Here is a 27,054-nt window from a genome sequence, read left to right as displayed (position 1 = left end):
TAAAGCAGAATTAACAATAAAAGAATTTCATTTATTTAATATATAATGATAACTATATGCATTATTAATATAATTCAAATAAGTACACATTTAAATGAGTTATTGCAAAAACCTATCAACGGTACGTCATTTCGTTGTAATATGTAAACGTAAATGGTATTATAAAATATTCTCATATGTCTTCTGAATAGGTTACATCATTATTGTATGCTTGCAGAAATAAAAGGTACTGTAACTATACACGACGAATGCAGTGTAATAAGTACTGTTAAATACCTTATAAACACATTATCTTTGATAATAATTAATTTATACCTAACTTAATTTAACAGAAACGAATGGACATTTGCTAATAAAGTTACCAATTTTCATTTGAAGTTACTTCGCAAATAATTCGATATACCTTTGCTTTAATACACCCTTAATTTAATACACTTTGTATTACTCAAGCTACAGTTTACTAATAGAAAGTTACAAAAATAATTCAAGATAAATTAATTTACTCATTCAATTATTTAAATATAATTCAAATTAAAACTTCCAATTGCAATTTGATCTTGTACTTATCTATAGTTAATAAAGTCGTTAAAAAGATAAATAAGTCAATTCCTTTTGGAAAACAGCTATTTTTGACTGCATATCTATTAAAATTAATAAAGACTTCGTCATCAGGATTTAATATAGAAAAATGCGTATCATGATTTATATATGTCATTTAGTATTTCAGCGAAAAATGCTTGTGATAGGTGGCAACAATGTACACCATGAAGTTGTCGAAGAAGCTAAGCTCGGGGGAGTTAAGCAGGGAGAAGATTATTATTAGTGTAGTAGTTCGGTAGTTTAAGTGACATTATTAGTTAGATATTAGTTGAGTAGAGTTCTAAGTAATAGAAGTGTAAGCGATGTAAGATGTACTTAATAAACGCCATCCTTGAAACCTCAACCGATTTCTTCCTATTCACCCGCGCAACTTGTTCGTTTATTGTCATGTTACAAAACTTTCAAGCGAAGATATTAGTGATAATTATCTCTCGTTATCCGCAGCAAGAAATCATGCAAATAGTTTAATAATTAAAAATCAAAACTTGCCTAAAATCTGATAGATAGGTCTAAAATGTACCAAAATAATAATGTAGTAATGTTATAATTACTAACACTGATTAATAACTGAATATAAAGTGAAATGTAAATACAATTAAAACGATTTATTTAACGTCTGTAAAAATGTGTAAAAACCTTTTTGAATTGAATATATAAATTTAAATTTCAGTTGAAACGTAGTAATTAATTCAGTGGAGATTCCAGGGATCTCGCTGCTACTATGAGTGCTGCTCTGATGCGAATATAATAAGTTTTTCCTTAATCTTATATTCGGATGTCTCTTTTGGTTATAAAATAACTCAACGATATTTGCATTATCTTCGTTTTGTAAGTTACATTTTTTTGTATATACTTTTATCTGCATATCCCATACAATACAATGCAACACAAAAACTATACAATAAATATGCTTTCAGTATTAAGGTTACTGTTTTTTTATTTGGGTTCTATTTAACCTCTATGACTACAAGAAAAAATACTTTGTCAATATATTTTAGAACTGCTGCCAACCCTATAAATTGCAGTATCAATTATGTGTAACAAAGCAGATTTGATCGATAACAAAGATAAAATTATTATTTTAATGATCATATTAACTTTTTAATTGTACATGAAAAGTAGATATTTATTCAAATATTCCAAATTATGAAATATAGATTGCTTAGATTTTAATATGTATAGTCTTTATGAGATATAAAATATATCTCCGCTATAATATCCAGACAATTATATTTTTTATGCAAGTATTTTTTCATATTACAGTCATACCTCAGTTAACATTACTTCCATTTTATGGGGAACGTTCGACGATCATCCGACAAAATATGTCCAGAAGTTGTACTAGAAGAAGAAAATCCAGATGGCTAAATCGATAGGTTACGAAAATGTCGAAGAAGACGATGTTAAAAATATATTTAATACAGAATTTGATGATGATTTAGTGGAACATTTAAAATGTATCCCAAGTAGGGTTTCCAAAAAGGTCATTTTCACCCGGAGACTCCGGGATATTTTTTGAGCTCCGGTAGAATTCTATTGGTTAAATTCATATTTTGGAGTATAATTTTAATATAAGAAAAAATCACTGAAAAGAACTCTGTTATAATATACGAAATCCTTATAAGTATATTTTAAAACAATGCACAAACAGAATGGAGTTGGACCTTGTGAAAGCAGAAATTGTAACAAATTTTGACAGGGACTGTGAAAAAGTTATCGATATTTAAAAGCTCCAGAACAAACATCATTAGTATTAGTCGCACATAGTGACAAAAAGTACAATTTTCGCAAATGAAGTATTTGATTTTTATTATATATATATTCAGAGGAAATATATTATTAAATATTTTTTCAGGCAGAGTTTCAGGCAGATCTACCTACACGACTTAAAATTAATCAAATAAAAGATAAGTTTTAAACAAATGGAATTGTTGATGATGTTTATAAATAGCGTTCCGGAAGTCAAGTTATTGCATAAATCTGTAAGACATATAGTCGTGAGATTGGCATCAGCAAATCAGGTGCCCATCGCATTTAAAACGTTGTAAATAAAAAAGTTACATTGCAACAATGGTACATGCTATCAATGAAGATGATCTAGACCAAACACAATAATTTTGCGAATTGTACCTGGAAAAATGTGAACAGAATGTTCTCCGTTATCAGCAATGTCTACCGTTCTACCGTCTACCGTTCTGACAGTTTTGGCATCTGCGGTCGGAGAAAATGTTATACATTGTTTTGCAATTGAAATAATAATTATATGCGAATAAAAACAGAAGTAATAATCATTCAAACTGTGCACACATTTTTTAGGACATCCTGTATTTATTTTATATCCGGTTTTTCTAAAAATTCTGGGCATAGTATTTTTACTTCTAGAAACGATGTTTCGATTCCATATGTATATTATTATTGAAAATAAATATGAAAATTATAATATTAAATAATATTTTTTGTTTGTTACTTCTTCAAAATAAATGATAAAAGTAGTCAGATTTAATTTGAAATCGCTATTTTTTTAAGCGATACAAATAATATGAATTATAAAGAAATTTTAAAATGAAAAATTGCATAACATACATTCCGTAGAAGATATGGTTCATTTCTCCATTTGAATGAATGAACACGAAGCAGTTAGAATAAGAAAGCTATTTATTTGCATGATATTTATATTATATGTCAAATTTGACATGGATTGCACAACGTATTTTGTAATGACGCAAATACAACAATGGTGGGCGAAGAGCTTACATGAGTTTCGATCAATGGACATAATATTTATTTTATATAATAAAACACATTATGTACAATGTGATATATTTATATAATAAAATTGTATATTTTAATATTATACTGGCGACAATTGATTCTAGACAACATATTTGGCGCAAAAAGCCCGCTGGTTCTCCACATGCGGCTCCGGAGCCGTGGGATTCCGACCTCTTTCTAGACTGATGAACTTCTGTTTTTTATTTATCTTGATTGAAATTTGGCTTCATTCACATTATAAACAGAATGTATGCTTATAGTAATAAAAATTGCACCTGTTCGAGCACATAATTTCAATTTTCAGCCTACTACAGGTGCTGCCGGATTATTCGGCGCTCGTTAATCCTTCAATTAATATAACTATTAATTCTCATTCGCAAAGCTACACTAAGCCATAAAATAAAATTAATAGCCTCGACCTAATACGCCTTTTTTTGTTTACAAATACCATGTAAATGTTATCTCAATAGAACACGATGTTATTAAAAATACAATATCGTCTGTATTTAGATTGAATCAATTAACAATATTGATTACGTTCAATCCAATGAATTAAAGCAACTTGTTAAGTTTTACAAAAAATATTTCAATATACGAAGGCTAAAAAAAGAAAAAGAAAAATATCCAAAATTGTATACAATCGAAATCAGTGCAGAGCACAAATTTCTGTGATGTTAAAGTAACTTTTTGGATGAAAATTGTATTGGTTTTGAGAAAAAGGTAGCAAATATATTAAAATGTGTAGTATACATATAAAAAATGTAGTATATATATAAATTAGTTTTAATTCAAATATAAAAAGAATGAAATAACTTAATTTGGACCCCCCTAAAATTGCACGCTCCCACACATTGTAGTTTGCGCTACTGATATTTTTTATTAATTTATTTGAGGAAAATGTTCCAGATTTCGTGTTTATTTTATATTAGGCTATAGTTCGACCTCCACATAATATGATAATAATACCACAACAATATTATGGCCATCCATCATATGCATTCTGACAAGTTTATATTGCAATGAAGAGACGGACAATAGCAAACAGTGTTTAGTTATTATAATAATAATGTTTTTCTGGTTGTCCAGAAACTTAAGCAAATGCAAAATTTCATTAATTTTGATTGATTTCTATTGCACACACACGGATTATATTCCCGATGTACATACTTTCCAATATATTTTCCGATTCATGCAGCACATTTGCACGGTCTACAGCAGATAGTTGGCCGGTTTATAAATATTGACATGCCAAAAATAATCGCCCCGTCGATGATATAAATTATAAATATTGATCATAGTTTAATAAATGTTTTAACAAAGTTCCTGTAATCATATATTTTTCGATAACGTTCTCCACTTATTGTTACTGTAAAAAAAAAGAAACTTGTATACTTTGTGCACACAAAAATATAAGAATGCTTAGTGTATTTATAGAATCAGAGATCTGGTTTGTAAACACTGCAGAAATAATTTAATTCTTTCCATTGGAAATTTTAAGAAATAATAGATCCTTGAGGCGGTAAATTGATTTGCTTACTGTATGCGACAACTGTATCTCTTTTATTTCAACGTAATATATTTAAACCATACTACATAAAATGTAATTTAAATAAGAAACTGGGATTTGTTTTATAAATACAAAAAAAAAGTGCATTTAAAAACTATCATTAATAACCGCCTCACTATTACCTAAACCTTTGTTCGTCGCCTTTATTTTCTCGATATTCCTGTCATCAATCAATCACTAAACTTCTGTTGTCGTGTCAAGCTACTCTAACTTATTACATAATTATGTATCATATAAACTAATTTTAACTGGTTATTAATTATTTATTATAAGCATTGAGATTGTATTGCAAATTATGGGAAAAAAAGGTAAAATTATATTTTTAATATTAATACAATATGTTTAATAACGATAGATTTTATAAATATTAAATAGAAAATTTCCAAATAAGAACTCAATAATCATATTTAGTTAAATTTTTTGTAATAAATAATATCTTAAAAGTAGTATTTTGACAGAAATTATTATAAAAACAATAATAATCAAGTTATGAACCAGTATTTTTATGATGAGCAAAATAAATAAAGCACGTACACAATATTTGTGGACTGAGGGCAATAATTTTCTAGCTCGCTCCGAAACAATTGTGTTTAATGTTTCGTAAATAACGAATTTAGGTTGAAACGGTTGCAGAAATGCGGATTGCAGAGTATTGTTCAAGGTATATATAACTATATATATATATTACATTTTAATTATTTGTGATTTCTGGTTGGGCGCGTTCCAAGTTAGTGGAGTCGAAGGGGATGGTAGCGGTGAAAGCGTAGTAAAACTTTCACTTCGCACGGTTTACTACGAGTATATTGTACAGAGAATATTAATTCCTACATGAAAATCTTAAAATTATATATGTATTTCTTCGAATGAAACTTAATTTGTACATTAATTAACTACATCACTGAGTCTAACTAACTCTATGTGATTAACAAATAAATCCTACCTGTAGGTAGGATCAGGATTCTCATCGTTATCTTATAGATTCGTTTTTCAAATATTTTTTTTTTTGGTATGTTCGATTTAGTTGGTCTCGGTATTTGTCGGGTAGTCACATGTATTTAAGCAACGTGCGAGTGGCCTGGAAGTATCGACGCCGCGTTACCTCGGAAGCGTCTGTGCAGATCGAGAACGGCGCTTGCACTGCTGCCTGCTGCTGCCGCTGCTGCCGGGTAGGAAGCGTCGTCTCTCAGGGGTTTCCCCCCCATTCGCTTTTGATTTGTGCCCTACCCAAGCCCTTGCAGAATTCCCCCCACCTTTCCCCGGCGCAAGAAGAACGCGGGCGCAGCAGTCCCAAAAGCCCACTAATACCACCTGCCTACATAGAATCTCACTCAAAATACGCAAATACATAATTTAATACAAAATTTACCCACTATGCGTAAAATAATAACATTGTTCTGTTTCCACATCCTATACAAGAATACCTTAAATTATTCCCACCTAAATAACATATATCGCAATTCGTTACAAATATATTGAAATAATTCGGCACAATAGTTGAGCTCTGTTGGGTTCCCATAGTTTTCATTTTGACTTCATTTGTTTTTGCTAACTCAATATTAAATAAAGTAAGTATAATTAATTATTCGATGCCGAAAATTGAGTCCCAACGTAATAATGAAAATCTTGTAGGTAGTGTATCTAAGCAACAATGCTTTGAGCAAAGTTCATTACGATTTCTAGGTAATGCTTGTCTGTAAAGGGCGAGAGAAAGTAAGCAGGAAATATGACGTGAGCTCTTCAAATAACGTCGTGCAAATGATGTAGCGAAATAAATTTGAGCGCGTTGGAAGTGGTATTCAAAATATAGAAAATATTAAAAGTGACAATAGAAACTGGCAAAGCAAACTACCAAAACAACTTAAATAATTGATATACATTTTCAATTAATTTTGAAACAAAAAGATTTATCTTGTAAAATTCTTGATTTAGCAAAGATGTTGAGTTAGTAATTAGAATCAATATTTTCATACATGCTGTCTGGCATGTATGAAAATATTGTGTTATATATTCCAGATGAAAAAAAACGATGATTTTGAATGTGTCATTATTAAAATGGATCATTTTATAAGATAAAAGTCTGTCTCAAGAACGAACAAGGAGGCCGCCTCTGATATATTCCGTCAAATTACTTCACCATTCTGTTCTACAAAGTAAAGAAACACATCTACAACAAGAAATAAATAAATCACGTTAGTCTCTTAGCAATAAAGCAAATATAGTGATATACATAAATATATTTTAATTTATTTTTATTATTAATAAATATTAATTGCCATTTTTTTTATGTCGTATAATTTTATTGACAATCTGTTCATCAATGTAAACATTGAGTAAATTTAAGATCGTGGTTGACATTAATTGGATAATCTTTCCCGGTGTATAGTTTACCATTATGATGATTTTAACATTAATATTACTTAAATCTAGTAGTTTGCAACACTTCAGCCTATTTGTGGTTTCACTGTTGTCGAGTAGGCCAATAGCCAGAACATTAGTATGTGACTCAAGTCGATCTTGGTATCTACTAGTAAGTGTTGGTATTGTATCCTCGACCATATCTATATGAAGATCTTCGTGTATTTGTTTATTCCTGACGAACCATGGGGCTCTAATAAGAATTGCCATTTACACCAGCATCGTTTCCCTCGCCGACATACCTTTCAGAATGGTTAATATCCTCATACAGCTTGACACGTTAAACTTCTGTCAATTTTCCACACATACATTCTTCGGTTTTATAGTCATCTCTATCCAAGCGCGGTATAATGCGCCACTGGTCAAGATTGCGGATTTCTTGGCAGTACGTAAAATCTGCACTCTTTCTGATGAACAACTGTATTCAGAAGCATTAATACCATTAAAGTGCATGTTTTCATGCATGATAATCGCGATTAACTCTGGAGTCCAGGTTCCCATCGCTCCATTCTACTTAATTTGTAACAATATCGCTGTCTTAACTCTTTGAGGGTCGGTGTAAATTTACCACCTTTTGAACATGCCCTATTACAATTTCCTAGAAAATGTAAGTTAGAGGAATTACCATTTGATTTGATTGGTATGTAAAGTGATGAATCTTGATAGTCTATATCAGCGGTTTCCAAACTTTAAGCTACTACGCCTCCCCGAAAAAAAATTTTTTTTCCGCGCCTCCACGAAAATTTTTTTTTTTTCGCGCCTCCTTTACCTTTTATTGTTTTAATGGATTAAATAATATAGACACATAGTTTTATTTATTTGAAGATATTATGGTATAAAAATTAATTTATTAAAAAATTTTGGGTAACCTCCCTGCTTGCTTTCCTGCTTTTTTTCATCTGGAATATATAATCACATCGATTCCTCCTCCAAGATTGATTTATTTCTCCACCAAAATTTTAATAGAACGTGTTTCATTGGACCATCTCCAGTGCTCACATTGCTTTCTCCTATACAGGTGTAGCATACATACAGCATTATGTTTTTACTATACTAGCTTTAATCCACCATCCAATTTAAATTAATCTTAGTGATCGTGTTTGCTAGATCATTTGGTATGTATAAAATAACAGTAGCTTCTGCAATATGTTCGATTCTCAGAAGATTCGAAATTTTGAGACCCAGAACTGATCCCTGTGGAACTTCATTGTAAATTTTTAACTTTTTATTCTTTTCAGCATTTCTGAAATACAAATACCTATTAGGGAGTTGGCTCAATCTATCACATAAATATTCTCCAAAAAAATAGCAAATTTTCATATTTAGCTTTCGATGCACGTTCAGCAATTACAATATTGTTTTTTCAAAATTGTACTTGTAAATTCTTGAGATGCCAATACTACCCCCGTTATCATTTACTTAATTGGTGCCTAGGGCCTACGACAACCTTAATACGGTCCTATATCCATATTTCTCTTTATTTTAAATCAGGGGCATCATCGTAAATTAATTTATTTTGGGGTAATAGGTAAAGAAATTCCCTCAAGATCATCAATAAATTTTTAACTATTATGCTCGCATCCCACGGTACCAGTATAACTACATTATTTTAAATTTTTATGTATTTGATACAAACACCATATTCATAGCTTATATATATATATTTGTTCATAGTATCAATTTACAGCAAAATTGTTGTAACGTAATTCTTGAACGTTGATGATTAATTATTACAATTCGATTGCACTATGAGAGCGTTCTCGGAACATGCTCTATTGGAATTTAACACGAACACAATAATTGCAGTCAATATGATCCAACCGATTATTAACAGAATGATCAATTCAAGATAAAACCATCAACACGCATACTTATTACGTGTATTATAAACGCGATATCTTTATTATTACGCAAAGACTTTTAGTTGAAAAGCTTTATTTCTTTATTAAAATTGTATTTTTCTTATTATAATATGTATTTATTTTTGTTGTTTTTTCTGCAATAAATAATGTTGTTAAAAAATTGTAAATTATTGGTATAAATCCAAAAAAATGTAATATAAATTATAAACTAACATTTTCATCATTTTGTGCTGTTTCATCTGCAATGTTTTTAAATCTTCTTGTATGAAATTTAATTTTCGGACGAATCCAACAATAACATCCTACCAACCGTTGTCGACATGCGATCACTTTATCTAGTTATTAAGGTCGATAACGTCTTGTACGAGTTTATCGATATGAATCGAGTTAAAGAGAAAATTATTTCATAGATCAAATTGGGTTCCTTTCATATTTTTAATAAAAATGATTGTTCTTTATTTTTCTTTAATTTAATTAATATAATGTGCGTATATAAATTACATTTAATTTATTTTATATAGCACGTAGATTCGTTATTCAACCGTTGAAAATAATTTAGCAAAACACGTATTCTGTATTATGATAGATTAATCTGAATTAAACATTCAGTTTAGCTATCTCGAAACCGTTTCTGTATTTACTTGATTAAGTACTCCATAGATTTGATAAACACGAATATGTGGGCTGGAGTAAATAATTGTTCGTGAAGTCAATACGGTTACAATGAATCATTGGTTTTTATTTTATACTTTTATCTGTATTTATTTATGTAACTTACACGATTATTTATAACATATGTTAATATATAAATTATTTTGAAAATAATTGACTTATTTGAGTATTGCAATAAGTTCATTCACTATTGCTTACACGTTTTTCATCGAAACTACTTATTAACAACTAGGTTTATAGGTGTGCGTTTGATGTGTTTGATACTTGTATGAAATGTGAAGTCGTATACTTGGAATGAAATTCCATAAACAATTACGTAATCATAAATCGAAATAGAAAATACAAATTATTTTTGGAATAAGTATGTGTCTTTGATTCATATGTTGTTTGTTATACATTCTAAACGCAAAAACATGTAAAAACAATAATTATTAAAAAATAATATAACAACAATGTTATTCTGAAGTATTTAAGAATATTAGATTTCGTATTAAAATACTTACATATAGTGGTGATTTGCAATATCTCAACTGTCTGCAGTAAACTTCTAAATATAGCCTATTAACACACCCCAAGCCTCAATACGATATTTTCCAAAACTTGTGTAAAACCTACTGTTTTATAGGATTGTATTAAGAGTGTTAAAGTAAAGATATTCAAATTATATGGTTTAAATAAATGAACTAATGTTAGATGCATTTTTTAATAACATCTATTTTATTGACAAATAGAGGTTAACATAATATCATTTTGTTAATAATTAAATCTATGTGGTAAGTCTAGAATTTTTCACTATTAAATCCTGTATGTTTGTGTCAGTTTAACTAGTAGATTTCTAGCTAGTTTATTTGGATGGGTATTTCGATATTACAGTTGCTGTATTCCATAAGACTACTGGTTTGAGGATGGATTTGTAAATTATTAACTTGTTGGTTAGCAATAGTACTTATTTTCGACTAATCCAATATAGTATGCTAAATTTAATTACATATATAACTTTTTTTAACAAGAGTAAAATGTGAAATAATGTGATTGTATGTGATTTTTAAATTTAAATCTGTAATAGGATAATTAGTTAAATTGAGGTAAATATTTTCACTACATTAAAATAAATTTGTTAACGTTTCTCGCAGATAGTTGTGTATAAAACAAGTCGGTTTGGCTTATTGATTTTAATACGCTCTTTGCTGGTCAAGTGTCTAAAGCTTTTAGAAAATCAGATCCATAAAGGACCTAAAATATCTTAAATGCATAAATAAAATAACCAACTCAGAAAGCACCGTGAGCGTGTTGCCCAGAAGAGACAGAACGTAAATCAATAATTTTATAATATAAATACAAATATAGTTAGTGTATATTGCAAAGGTTATAGACCAGAAGTGAATTATTTTTGAAATCGTTAAAAAATATTTTTTTTTTCAAGAAGTACATACCAAATCTGATGTTCATGAACATTGATCCGTTTCTCACCCCTGTCGTGTTTCTCGAGGTGTTCTTCCTGTACGACAGGGAAGAGATTCTATGGCGGTTCAAGGAACGACTAATTGTATAAAGACTGAAACTTTTGGTAAGAAATGATTAATTAGTGAAACATTAGCTCTTTTAAATTATAGATGTTATAATTTCTCAAGTTTTCTCAAATTCGTCTTTTAGTTACCTAGAACTGCTTACATCTAAAATACACGCGCAAGTTATCACAAGCATCTCTGTGCTAGATTCGGCATATATATATATATATATATATATATATATGAACTTATGGGGATATGTAATTAAGACAATAGCCATTGTGTACAACGGAATTGTTGAGAGTTCCATGTATCTTTCGAGACTAGTAAAGAAACTATATGCGATAAATATTCACTGAATACATATTAGTGAACTAGGAACAAGAAACATATACATTGGATAAAAAAGTTCGTAATTTCAAGCCCCGCAAAATATGTCCAAAAGTTTTACTGGAAAATGACGATGAAGAGGATTAGAAATTTATTGAATACAGAAGATAATGATTTTTCAGTAAATGATTTATAAAACTGTTTGTAACGAATATAACGAAAATGAAGGCAAAAAATGTTAAGTTTTTAATGCAATAACTCCGCAATAGAATTGTAAAATTAAAATGGAAAAAACGCACAAAGAATAGTTAACATTTTATAAAATATGACATCAATTTATATAACATTTGACATTATTTAATAAAACTTTTCTCTGTACTTCTCATATTCTTTAGTAACGAACATATCCAAATTATTCTGAAAATTATGTTTCGCTTAAAGTAATAATTTCATGGAATTCAAATATATAATTTAAGATGCAATTATGACTATAATCTAATATTATCATTGAATTTTAAAAGTATTACTTAAAGTCTACTTACTCAAATGCGATTCTAAAATTTGTTGATCACAGAATTTATACAACCCACGTCACGGCAATACCTCATTTCCATGTAACAATACTTACCAAATTACGTATTGTCCGTATACCATAGAATGACTACGCAATGGAATAACAAATAGAAATTGGGTTTTTGTCGAATAAAACAAAATGTGACGGGAATATTACATTGTACAAAGTATGAAAGATAAAAATTCCGGTTTCCGTAACTGTTAAGAATGTATCACAATAACAGAAACATAATACGAACATTCCATAGATATAAAACTTTATTATATCAGGAGTACAGGAGTACAACGTAATTGTAAATGACAATACCGCAAACTTTGATGCAATCAACGACTACGCAGTAAAATGCTGGCTGTATTGCTTTGAATATTTAGTTTTCATGTCGTGCTTTTTGCGTTAAAGTTATTTATAAATGCTGTCCAGGGACGTATTTTATATTATGGTATGTTTAATTACTAACAAAAATAATTGAAGTTATTACCATTAATGCTTCAATGTTAAAATAAATTATAAAGTTACTGTATTTATTAGTAAGTTTCTCTTTGAACGTAATAAATCCGAGTCACACATTGCACATCTGCCAAAGTTTAGTCAAACTAATTAAACCCCAAAAAAATTTATCGTAAATCATATATCTTTGTAGACGTGTGATGTGTCTATATAAATTATAAAGATTTAAAAGCGTTTATATACTAACTCGTGTAATGCTGATGTACGAAAGCATTCTACATCTCATAAAGTGATGTCAACAATTAAATAAATGCACCGTTGAAAATCCATCAAGTGTTTTTGTTGTTCATAGAAATAATGATTAAAGCTTGTCACAGTTGGAACATCAACTGACAACAATTGCTAAAATAAATTTGATATAGACATAATATATTCATATTTTCTATTAATTTTTAATATTATATTCGAGTCGTTGACTCGTCCAAATTTAATGAAACATCAAAAAGAAAAATTACTTGCTACATTTGCGATGGACAAAAACAGTACTTACGTAAAATGTATTATACAGCTACAACGAAAAATATGAGATGTTGGGGGAAAGAACGGTTGCAAATGTTGTTACTGTTATTTATTAGCACGAGTTCTCCCCCAGGGAGATCTAATTCAAGCCCGTTCACCGAAAGCTCCTTGCGACGACGAAAGTTATCAATAATTTTGTCTGTTTTGTGTTTTAATGTGGGTTACATTCAAAAGTGAACAGTTTTTATTAATACGATCAACCAGTAGATAAGTTAGTTATGTTACTATTAGATATTTGTATTTTAAATTTATAACAATCATAATGTAATCCAAATTTACCACCATAACAGAGTAATTTATATTCTGAAGTGGAAATGGGAAAAGTCAATTTAATAATCATAATAAAAACACCTTTGTTATTGCAATTATTATTGATTTCAAAAAAACGGAATATTTCAATTTCGTCGGATAGTGATGTTAGTAAGTGCAACTATTTTTTTTTGCGGCAATATTGGAGTTTTTTATTATAGAAATAAGAATATTATGAATATTAGCAGAAGAAGAATTATTAATTAAATATTGCTCCAAACTAAGAAGAGGATAAATTAATTCATAATAAACTTGTTTATTCGTGTATTTACAGTTTAATTACTATTTTTCACATTAAAAATGTCTATAAAAATATGAACTTAATTTCCTCTTGTTTTTATTTTTTTTAAATGAAAAAGAAAGTGGTATAAGTCAACTAGGACCTAAACTATAATTTCTTTAACAATTTTAATAATTATTATTGCATAATAAAATTTAACTGTTTTATTGTATAAAATCACACGACTTGATTAACGATTGCTAATATTTTTAAATCAATTCAAACGCAAATCCTTAAATATTTCGATTTATGAAACAATTGACTTATACCACTTTGTAAAATAACGGTTTAATTAATGTTAACCGCTGTTAAATATACTGGGATAACATAAATTTTTCCATAAGTTTTTCCAACAAAAAAAAACTGTTTTTGAGATGAAATGAATAATTATTTGATTTAAAATATATAAATGTGGACAAAAAAATGTCTCTGTTACGTGAATTTAAAAAAATGAAACCTGAAATTAGACTTCTTCATTTACAAAATCTACAGAACGTTTTGATAAAAACGTCTAGCGTATTTCTTCCACTAGCTTCAATTTCAGGAAATTTTGCATGCGCAATAGATCTGTAGATATTCTTTTTAATTTTTTGTATATTAATAAGAAGAAAATAAGTTTGTGAAAATATTTTTTCTGTATTTTTTGTGGAAACCGTTTAGTTTTATAGAAAAGTTGAGATTCTAAAACCGGTTTTTAAGTCGTTTTTTGTATAAACCCTATAAGATATTTTATCTATCTAAAATAATTTCGTCTCGTAACTTGATAAGTTACTTGATAAGATTCTTTTATAATTACCTTAATGCTACTGGTGGCTTAAAGCAATTTATTTTCATTTCCTAGCTTTTTCTGACTTGAAAAACTTGATTTTTAAAGCAGTAATATTATATATCGAATTCAAAGTATCTTATTTCTTGATAATGCAAATATAAATTAATAAATAAAACAAAATATTGCGCATACATTATTATTGGATGTTTTTGCTATAAACGCTGATGGGAGAAACTAATATTGACGTCAGATATTAATTATAATTAACAATAAACCCATGTCAAATGTCAATAGTATGACGGTAATTGCCCAATCAATTTTATTTAATTAAAAGTTAAGCTTCCTATGTTTGTAATTAAATGACGTATAATATACATTGCTAATAATAAAGTATTGTATTTCGTATATTTGCAAAATAAATTATTTATTCACTAACTTTAACCCATTTAAGCCAACAGGCCAATGATCGCAGTCTTTCTGCTATAAATATAAGTAGACAATGATTTATTTATTTACACATTTTTATTGACGCTATTTGGACCAAATAACTAGTACCAAGTGAAGTAACTCTGTCTAGCAAATGAATTATTCTAAATTCAATGTATATATTATTTTATATTCTTTCAAATAAAGTAGTTATTATGTAGTTTTATCTTCAGATTTACTAAAAAAAAATAACATTTTATGTTTATACGAATGTTAAATGTACCAAATTATTAGAGAAAATTCTTCTTGCTTTACAGTTGCTGCATGAGAGATTTAATATATTCGCCTAGAATGTAAGGAATTCTTCTGGAATTGCTTACATTCTTCTTACACCAAATTATTTTCCCCATTTTAAATGGAAAACACGCATAGATATGTAACTTGGTAAAATAGACAACGTTGCAACTACGCTCCACGGTGCAACTATGCTTCCAAAATTCGGAAAGACCGCAGCGAACCGCGAAAGAAGACGGTTGAGGTGTCCAGATGCGAAAATATTTAAGGTAGATTTGTAAGCTCCAAGAGGACGGTGTTGGTGCTCTATAGGAGCTAAGGCCCAGCGTCGGGGAATAAGTGTGCTGATCTGAGGAAGCAGTTGTAAGAGTTCTTCCTCTCTATAAAAGGAAGTGGCGCCCTGAACCTTCCCACGTCACGGACTCACGCCCAAGCCGGCTGAAGATTTGTATAATCTTGTGTTTTTTTGTACACGGGTGCTGTCGTGTTACAGATATCACGATATTTATTTCATATAATTCAAATAGTTCAGATATGTAAAAAAATGACAATAAAAAGTATATATTGAACAGTTATACAAAACCTATTGTTTTGACCAATAAAAAAATAACTTTTTGCCATTTCATAATGCCATCAATCTTGCCTTTAAACATTTTTAAACAATTTTTGTAATGATACGTAAGGCCTCGCGTTATCTTGGTGGAAAACTACTTTTCGATAATGTTTTCTTTAGTCTGTCCAATTGTTTACAATACCAGAATTAATGGTATCATTTGCCATCTAATGATACCATTTCCAATTAAAATTACCTTCATGGAGTGTAAAACCGCTTTGCGAGTGTTTAACAGAGTAGATACCAGTTTACTCAAATATCTTTTTCATTTTAGAAATATTTCTTGCTGTATGTGCTGCGGTGTTTCATTGGAGAAAATAAAAAACACAATCTCACAAAAATAGAATGGTGGAGGTGCCAGGTATACAATTTAAATACAAATTTTATATTATGTATCGTTGTAAAGTACAATGATGACTCCAGAATTGCGGGGAGACTAAATCTTCTTCTCAACAAAAGAAAGTGACACACAGAACCTCCTCACGTCAGGGACTCACGCCTAGCTGGTAGTAGAAGATTTAGTCATTTGATTAGTACACTAACGATCTCACCCGTCGTGTTACAATTAATATTTTATTATTCCTTCTCTATAATTCTATAAATGAGAGTCCTAGAGTGATATTTATTTTTTGTTTCTATTTTTTCACATATGCTTTCTGTACTATGTTTATTTACAATTATTATCTAAAATGTATATTAATTTGTATAAAAAATGTAAAATGTATTATGAGTATCCTTTTACACCTGGCCAATGGACTATCGACCTAGGTCTTTCCGATAATAGTAAAAAATGTATTAAAATGCGAACTCGAAAATGTTTGTGTGCATGAATTACACAAATATTCAGATATCAAACTCAATAAAGCCGATTAATTAATTACAAAAGCCAATTATGCAGTAATTTACTACATACCAAATAAAATGTATGATATTAATGTGTTAACTTAATAAATTACATTATGTGACACTATGATAATTCACAAATTACCTACACGTTATTTAATGTTATTATGATATTTACTTTTAAAGATTTTTTCACGTTTTGTGATACTCATGCTCGAAATTTATCTCCCTTACTGATATGTAGATTCTCACCAAATTTACAAATGCTTGTGAAATTAACATTTAATTAGAAATTGAAGAATATAAATATAGTTTATACAATTATTATTCATAAAGTTCATAGACGGTAATAAACTAACTTATATTTGATTCATGAAGGTTACTCGAAGTTCAAATTTAATGTTACCTATATGCTCAGGTGTATTGTATAACGTCGCAGATATTTGCTGACAATAAAGCATTTTCCTTTTTCTTCTTAATTCGTCCTTTCATTTCGTCAGGATTATAAATATGAAATAAGAAAAGGTAAAATTGCTGGAAATATGACGTCAATCCTTTCGTTTGTACCCTTGTACATTGTGTTATGAATGTACTAAATTTTGGAGGGACGCCCCAAATATTAATAATGTATACGCTGCAGGGGTATTTAGGGGAAGAGGAGGAGGACGTAGAACGACGATGTGCGTATACGAAACAAAATATTAGGAAAGCGCTCCGAGCGCAGACTAAGGTCACAAAAAAAACGAGAGCACACAAAAAATAATATTCACGCATAAATCCAACAATACAACAATGCCCAAATTTTCTCCAGCGAAATTCTGATATATTATTATTATTATTATTAAAACAAGCACTAATGCATTTTTATTTCACAGAAATACTAATAACGGTGGCTTACAACAGCGTATCTAATCGGAACTCTGATTGTGTAAGGATCAAAGTATTACTTATTATTTTCATTTTAACTCTATATATAGAATAACAAGGAATAATACATTTATTTTATACTTTTAGTTCCATACGGCAATAAGTTTTGTAAAATCTTTTTTTTTTATACACAATGGAGTACAGTACATACCGTTAGTGTGGATGCGCAAGGTTGTGAATTAAATTCACTCTAAATTGAAACAGGATAAATTATAATTATGCTATTGTTTATTATTTTATATATTTCAATTATTTTTGTATACGATGGATGTATAAATTGATAACCAAAGGTCCACTGTAAACAAAATGTTTCAAACATATTCTGTATCTCATTTTCACATCGGATCTCAATATACCAAATAAAATCACTACTGCTACATTCGCAGAAGACAATAAATTATTAATATACAAATCTATTCCCAACACAGTGAGGTCATCGAAAAATTAGTTAGTTAAAATTTAAAATCGAGTCCAATTTCAAATTTTGATTTAATTTTATTTACAAAATTCTTTTACTATTGTTTTCAATTATAAAATTGAAAATATAAAATAAATAAAAATTTATTAGTGACTAGTTCAACACATGCACTTTGTAATTTTTCTTCAGTCATGTTTACAGTATTATTCTTTTTTAGTCACTTTCATTTGAGTTTGTTCTAATGTTAGTTGCGCAAGACTTGTGTTTGCCCTTTCATCTTCAATTTTTTTCTTTTTAGTCGGTGTGTGATTGGTGGCAATTGAAGCTCTATTTTTAAATATTTGGTTGTTAACTTTTTTCAGTAGAAACACATTAATATTATACAGCGTCCTTTCACTTACGTTTATAGCTGCATACTTTTACTGCCAATCATTTTCGCTCTATAACTTTATTAACATTCGTGTCGCATGATCTTTAAATTTAAAATATCCATAAAATATATGTTAAAATAATAAATATCAAAATAGATTATACATAGTCACTAGATTCAAATTAATTAATAAATATTTTAATTTAAAATATGCATCACTTTTCGTTATTTCTTAAAACATAATGGATTTTGACATTTTTAAGAAAAAAATCATTATAGATAAGAAAAAAATATTTTTTTATACAAAAAGAATATATTTATCACAAGCAATTTATTTTTGGAAACACTATTACCATATTATACACCTCCTAAATTGAACTTACTACAAGACAATTCTAGTAACAACATTTATATGTAAAGTAAAACTACGTCATATTATTGATTCTATAATATTCCAACTAAAATTCACCCACTCTTTTCATTCATACCAATATATGTGGGATGTTCTTTCTGCAAATACACAAGTCATTTCCGTTCGAGTTTTTTCCAAGGAAACATGCTTTGTCATGTTCCGGTTTCAGGTATCAGGGGAAAAGTCATTATACGTGTAGGAATGACTAGGCTATATTGTTACGGCACGCCACTCCTAATACCACGTCTTTAGAATAATTGACACTAAAACTCCACGGATTACAATGTTACAAATTCTTCCAGACGACACCTCCAATAGAAATCTGCTGCGATTCATTTTATTAACGCATTAAATCAGCGGATAAATATTAGCACGGGTAGCAAGAATGATTTATGACCAATTTAATTAAAGCCTGATTAATAATCTAATATGCGAACGTAAATCAAATCACGTGAATTGTCTGAAAAAAAGGGCGGCTTCCAACGATAATTCATCAAGCATAAATAATAAATGTATTTTTCTTTCTACAAGAATAACTTTAGGAATTCCCAAATTTTACATATTTTCGCTGAAGTCAACATAAATTAAGTGTCCTTCACCTATGTAATTGAGCTTTATATTTTTTTTTATAGAACTTACGAAGCTTTAAACATTGCAAACTGATTATTGACGATGAAACATGTTTATACATCTATATTTTCAATATAAAGATTATAAATTCTAATTAGGAAGAGATACATGTTATTTAATTTTGGTTAGATTGTCGTGTCCCAGGGTTGGAATTCTAGACACAGTGGAATATTGTCTGGTGTTGTCGTTGTGGAGTCTCAATAGTTGGGAATTTAAAGAAATTCGTTTGGTTTTACATAACTTTATTCGTTACTTGGTCGATTTAAGATTTATCTGAGACTATGCTCATCGTTTTACTGAGACTCTATCAGACTTTGAAGGTTGTACTCATTCTAAATACTTATTCTACTTACAAAGTTAATTCTTATTAATACGGGGTAGGACTTGTGATCGGGAGTAGGGTTTGTATATATTGATGATTAAGCGTTCCCACGGGATTCGGCCTTGGTGATTTTGTTTATTATAAGACCAGGACAAAATCCTATGCATTTGTTTATATGAAAAAGATGATCGATTACGATTGTACGTGTAACATTATGTGTTTATATCGATGGAAATGTTTACGCTTGGTCCCCTTTGTTTATATTAAAGTGTATCGAACTGGGATCACGGTGGAGGTTCTATTATGCTTATGTATATGTTTATATAATAATGCGACTAAGAGACGCCGTGGATGTCTCTAGTTCGTTAATACACTATATTAATAATAACAATTATAATAATAATGGTTGGAATCAGCAAGATGAACTTTTGCCATCTTTCTGGTAACTTCACGATACCGCGCTCATGAAACTTCTGATCATCATAATTAGTGAAAGTTTTACGTTGATTTTGTCATCATCAACTTTAGTAGGTCGACCAGAACGTTAGTCATCTTTGATTGAAAAATCTTCAGAACGATTTTTGTTAAATCAATTCTGACACCTACAATCTGTTAAACAATCAATATGTCGAAAATGTTCATTTTTACACTCCGGTTAAAATTGAGCTAACAGCTGCAAACTAAATTACTCACAATTTGCTTCTACAGCAAGCTAAAAGTGACATATATCAAATGTCAAAAAGAAGAAATCATAGCATAGACAGAAGTTCTTCAAAACCGACAATATTATTTTGTTAAATTATTTTTTTGTATTATCATAATTACGTTATTTATCACTTTATAAATCTTCAATTTGTTAAAATAGGAATATAAATAATTTAATTCATATATATTTGAATGACCTTGAAAAATGTTTACATTTTTGTTATAATAATTTCTGTTGGTCAGTGGAGCAAGGTTACAAAATCATAAAAATGCATCAAAGTTATTTTGATTTCGCATAAAAATGTTTTCGATCTATTTTTATCCTGCCTGCACAAGACTAAATAAACCTGGATTAGCATTCCCTGGAGTTAGCTTACCTTATTGTCATTGTCTTTGTTAGTCAGGTATGAATTTACATTAAAAATTAAAAATATATGTTGGGACCGGATCAAAAGCGGGACTCGGAGTAGAGTCTAAGTGCTCACCCATCGATTTAAGAGCTTGTGTGCGTTTGTTATGTGCACAAAGTAAAAGGTGAAGTGCTTTAAAATCAAATTTATAATTATCCTCTCTTCCGGTTCTATATCGTACGAATACTGCTAAAGGTAGATACTGTTACACTGTTAATTTAGAATAATAGAAATAAATTTAATACATTTCCCGTAATTGGTTGTTAAATCTATTCAATCTTCTGAGAAAGAACGTACTATGAAATCTTATATTCCTAAAAAAATAATATTATTTAAAATAAAAAAATATTTAAAACATACATCTCTTTATATTTATACTCGAAATAGTGTCTTCTCCGCTTCTGAGGAAATAAGGAAGCAAGACAAAGTAATGCAGCAGTCAGCTGCTGTTTGTGCGGTGGTTATTGACTATGTCATATTATCGAGACTATTTATTATTCCTTGTAGCAATGTAAACCATAGTATTTGGATATTCTTGAGGGTATTGCCCCGCTCGATTTTAATCTTGATGCTCCGACATATATAATAAAATGATAAATTGTATAATAAATGTATAACACTTTACAAATGATAATTAATCCCAAAAATGATTCACAAAGGATCTGTGTTACTTTTTTATCTCTATATCCTTCCGCTAAAACTTCGGTGAACTAAGCTAGAAAAAAAATAACCCGTCAAGGCCTGCGGTGTTTAGCTGAGCTTTAATCACGTCTAGACTTTTGCCATGGGATTTAGTTAAAAGCTATTTCGAAAGTCTCAAACTGTTACACATCATATTTTAGTGCGCAACTGAGAGCAAAATATATTTTATTTCAAACAACGTAATATTATAGTGCGGTCTAAATTGTATTTTGTTGTAGGTAAAAAAAAAAACTCTAAAGGGAAAAAAATTGAACAAAGGGCTATCGACCAAAGTATTTCCACTCTATTCTAAAATATTTACCGAAATTTAACGATCAAATTGCATTTGCATATCAATTCGCTAATTTTTCAATGTTTTTAAACAAAATCATTTGGAAAATTAATTATCCATTAATTCATGCACATGTTTCATTTCACATAGATTTTTCGATTTTAATCCTAGGAAAAGAGGAATTACAAATCTTATAAATTTACCGTCTTTCACGCCCGTAAATGAATGAAATATATATAAACATATAATTTTTTTTTTCACTAAATAAATTTTATATATTGTAATGCACAAATATTACCAATAATCAAGTTGCTGTTGGTATTAACAATCCAGCAACATAACAATTAGATATTTAATAGATTTCTTGTTTTTCGTAATAACAAGTAAGAATTAGGATAATTTAAAAATAAGAATTCAGAGATATCTGTCAATTCGACCTATGTTTAACGAATGTATTTGCAGTTCCCAAATTTGGAAAATTCACATGTTTAAAAATTGACTTTAAATTCCAAGTTCTCCTTTAGTTCAGTCAATTCTTCTTGCAATGAGAGATCTATATCGGCTGTGACTCCAAGACCGGATATCTAAATTTTCAAAATTGTATAACAAACATTGATATCTTCTTTTAATTATTTCAAATGATCCATGTAGAGTTGTTTGTTTCCGTGTCAATATTATCTTTCTTAAAATATTATCATTTTGCATTAAATTTTGAAAATATCGAAAATCATAATATAAAAACATATTATAATATAAAGCAAAACATATTATTATGTAAAGCAAAAATAAATGTCTTTTTTTTGTAGCGTTGCTATTGAAACAATTTTGTCACCGGTTGCCTCGTTTTGAAGCTCTATTATTAATGTTTTTTTCGTCCATAATTAAAAAAATACAAAGACCAGAGATTTAAGAGACATTTTCAATATTTTATGCTGTTTTTACTTTCTAAAAAATTGAAATCAAAAGAATCTACCCAGACCAGTGGTCGGCAAATTTATTAGCCAAAGAGCCAAATATGAACATTACAACAATTTAAAAAAAAATTGGGAGCCAAATCTGCTTGTTTAGTAATAAAAGGTAACACTAAATTATAAGGTAATAAAAGGTTACATTTATTTTATATGTGTGGCCCACCTAAGCTCAGTAATTAAATTAAAATCAATTTGGATCAATTTGAAACTCGTTATAAACTATGTCTAATAGGTTTTTATATTCCACAGAAATAAGCCGAAATACACACATGCCGCTGACATAGACAATTTTATATTATATTGATTACTACGTTTATACCGCTTGTGACTTGTAACTTAATTTCTTGTTTGGCGAGTTAAACCTTCTAATTGAAATAGTGTTAGTATCAACATCACGCCAAGTCGTTCAACGATCGAGATAATATTTGCAAGAACCAAACAACCAGTTAACCCACAAATTATATATATTCACTTTATATTGATCCTAAACAATAAAAAAAAATGCACTTACCTTGGTATCTTTGGCGTAATAAAGCTTTCGCCCTTTGAGCTTAAAGTATCGTCTCCTCCATCTCTGAAAAGACCAAGTTTGTTTCAGGAGGAATCCTTCCTTCAGGGAAGCCTAAAAATAATACATATAACAATTAAATTGAAAATACTTTCTTAATGTAAATTCAGCGCTGCAGCAAGGAGGCGGTAATAGGTAATAATTGTTTTAAATTTGTTTTCTTATTTTCATAATAAAAAATATAATAAATGTAAATACTTCCAGTTATTTTCGAAACTGTTTAAACTACAAATAATAGAATAAACATAAGTGCACGACAAAAGATTGCGGAAAAGTAAAAGCTAAAGGTCAACAAGTTGGCATTATTCCAATATATGTTTCTGTGGCCGCAAAAATCACTTACAGTGGAACCTTGCTTAATGAGCATAATCCGTTCCTGGATAAATTAATATAAAATACTGATACTGATCAAAATCCCGATAGCATCAACATTCTGACATTATTAAAATCCCGAGAGTATAAAATCATAACAGGCATTGTCGGGAACAGATCAATCCGGGATATTTTTCTACACATACCCATTCTTCGGGGGTCGCAGAAAATTTAATTGCAAAAAGGAGTTGCAGATCAAAAATTTTGAGAAACGCTGGAAACGCAGAAACGTCGCTCGTTTTTTGTTACAATTTGTTTTGCTCGTTATGCGAGGTTCTACTGTATTTGTAACGATAATAAATGTAAATTAATTTTTCCTGTTTTATCTATTACCTGTTTAAATTTAACTAGTTTATTAATTAAAACTAATAATTAGTAAAGGAACTTCAAATTAGTCTTGTGAAATGAAGTGAAGTCTTGTTTTTTTAAACGGTACTCGAGATCAGTTAATATTTATTTTAATAAAATTTGCTATTTTCGTTGAAAATAATCGGCCATTGAAATTTATTGTTTATTTGTATAGATCTTCACATGTTTATTAAAAATGTACTAAACAGACATACTTTAACAAATATATGAAAAAAATAATATGAAAGTTAGTATAACAGCAGGGGTCGGTAATATGGTGCCAATAATCTAATTTTAAAGTGCTCACGGGCACCACTTTAAAGTGCCGTTGGTCAAATATTCAATTAGCTAAAAAACAGTTTGAAAGTCAGTGTTTCTGAAATATGCTCTCCTAGTCGAAGGTTACAGCAGAGCTCGGTACAGTGAAGAAATTCATTTCGATTCAGTGAAAGAGATTCTTTGAGTATTCATCAAAGAATCTCTTTCACAAATCAAGCAAACGTATGTATGAAAATTAGTTGATTTTTTTAAATATTTATAAATTTATATAAATTATTATTGATATAAATCTCTTTGGCCATATTTCTACTCCCTTTCGCGTTTATCGGCAACCACACATTTTTGTTGGTTTTTGAAGATGGAACTAACTTTTTCGAATCGGATTTTCGTGATACAGATAACTATAAATAAAATACTGATTTTTTTTATTAAGGCAAATGTATTCGGGCGAATAAAAAATAAAGACAAAGACGATTTAGATCCCCTATAATGATGTCTATAGGATAAAATATATTTCACGATTAAGCAATAGTTACATTCTTATACGCTTGGTAGGCAACCAAATTTACTTCAACCACCTGCTGATGCTATATTTTGCAGACCGAATCAATATTCACATGTTGTTTTATTCCTTATAAATAAATGAAGTGCACGTAAAGATTGAACGATCTGCAATAGGCGGTGGTAGTATTAAATAAATACCACGTTAAAATGCTATTCAGAAGCGAGGAAAAGCCATAAAAATGTTTATTCTCCGCTTCCGACTTAAATATACATAATGACTTTTAATTGCATATACATGCTTCTTATACAAATAAAAAGATAGTAAGCAAATGGTGATTGAATAGAGATAGAAGGAAATGAAAAATTAAGCAAATTAGGCCACGCCTTTCATCGACAGATTACATTACAAAATACATAATAATAGGTGTGTTTAATAATATGCATGCAGGGAGTGGAATAGTCTTGACGACTATAAACAACAACAAACAACAGCCAGGCAAATAAAACAAATTTAGCCAAAAAGAGATATGCACTTTATTCAACAAGTCATTAACAAAATGTTTTTTTTTTAACAAAAATTTACTACTCTACCATATTTATTTTATTGGTTTTATTTTTATATTTTGTTTATGTTTTAATTTATATTAATTTATATTTGTATATAAATAATATATTGTATACTTTTGTTTGGCTTCACACAACAGACATACCGAACATTTGATTTCTTTATTCGTCGATAACCGTCTGTGGTAGGATTTGGCCGGCTCCCGTTCATCTTCGCTCTCCGACGATTCCTCCTCGACCGGAGAAATTGTCCCCAAAATCCTATCACTACTCTTGCCGCCCGACGCCATGCCTCTACAGCAGCGACATTTTTAATTCCTCGCCCCCTCTAGGCTCACGTTTTCGCAGCCCGGTTTTGGGACCGACCGCCGCCGCCACCACCACCGGGACTCAGCTCCGCCGCCCCCGCACCCTGACCGCTTTATTTATAAACACGCTGCATGCATGCACTTTCACGATTTACCGACAGATGGAACCGCAGTCATTTATCTTTTTGGCCGTCTTTTCACACAACTTTTTATCTTGCATCTATTTCTGATCAGAACTTTTAAAATGTTTTTAATTCCCATGAGCACAGAAATAATGCACCAGTATAACCTAAATACACTTCTGTAGTACAAACAATTATCAACATTTTCATATTCTTATCATATTATATAAAAGTATATGGTTTCTCCTCTTGTTTCACTACTTTTCAGTACACCTAGTTTAACAGAACTTTGCGAGTTCTGTACTGTATATAAACAACGTGTAGCAGCAAGGGCATTGACCTAAGCCATTTGTATATATATATATTTACGGCGCTATTTACTAACACATTGAATGTATTAAAAAAATGAAAATAAAAGTATAAAGAAAGAATTAATATTAGCTAAATTTTTGGTAGCGTATTTCCAATGTATTTTATTTTTCCTTAATTTGGTTACAGTTTAAATATAGATTACATAGAAATATATATTGTTTATTGGCAACATTCCAGTATAAAGTGTGTCTGTATCTTATAAAGTTTGCTTAATTTTTAATTTAAATTATGATAGTCATTATATTCTAACTAAATATGATGTTAATAATGATAATCATTTCAAAAAACAAATAAAATTAATAAATGAATTACTCATTAAATAAACAGATTAGTATGTTTTATAATTGGAATGGTCAATTTTTATGTAGAGTTGCTTTTATACAAGTATCCAAGTATCTCTCATTATTTACACATTTTTATTGACACTGATTTAGACAAAAGGACTATCGACTAAGTCTTTCTGCCCGAGTATCTCTATTTTTTTCTACAAAAATGCAGAACTAAAATAACCCTCAAAAGTAGTATTTTTAAAAAACTATATGTAATCTTATATGTTATTAACAGATGTTATGAGAACCAAAAGGTTATCAACATCAACCAATCTACCTTATTAAATTAA

At 29.4% G+C, this 27,054-nt stretch overlaps 1 protein-coding gene across 2 annotated transcripts in view; it reads right to left on the bottom strand.

Moving 5' to 3' along the window:
- The window catches only part of LOC108568224 (diacylglycerol kinase eta), a 62,397-nt gene extending 35,966 nt beyond the window's left edge, over positions 1–26,431 (bottom strand). The window contains exons 1-2 of one of the 2 annotated variants that reach the window (XM_017929184.1): positions 25,780–26,431; positions 23,510–23,620 (exon numbers count right to left, since the gene is read on the bottom strand). In XM_017929184.1, coding sequence (XP_017784673.1) covers positions 23,510–23,620; positions 25,780–25,923 — 255 coding nt within the window. In that variant the 5' untranslated portion in view covers positions 25,924–26,431. Of the gene's footprint in view, positions 1–5,879; positions 6,128–23,509; positions 23,621–25,779 lie in introns of those variants that run through there. The other variant, XM_017929185.1, reaches the window with a different exon arrangement.
- Between the last annotated feature and the right edge of the window lie 623 nt (positions 26,432–27,054).

Source organism: Nicrophorus vespilloides, unplaced genomic scaffold (assembly GCF_001412225.1).
Source record: "Nicrophorus vespilloides isolate i.1.1-1 unplaced genomic scaffold, Nicve_v1.0, whole genome shotgun sequence".
Taxonomy (NCBI): Eukaryota; Metazoa; Arthropoda; class Insecta; order Coleoptera; family Silphidae; genus Nicrophorus; species Nicrophorus vespilloides.
The sequence above is the reverse complement of the archived record's forward strand: the minus strand, read 5'-3'. Positions and strand labels throughout refer to the sequence as shown.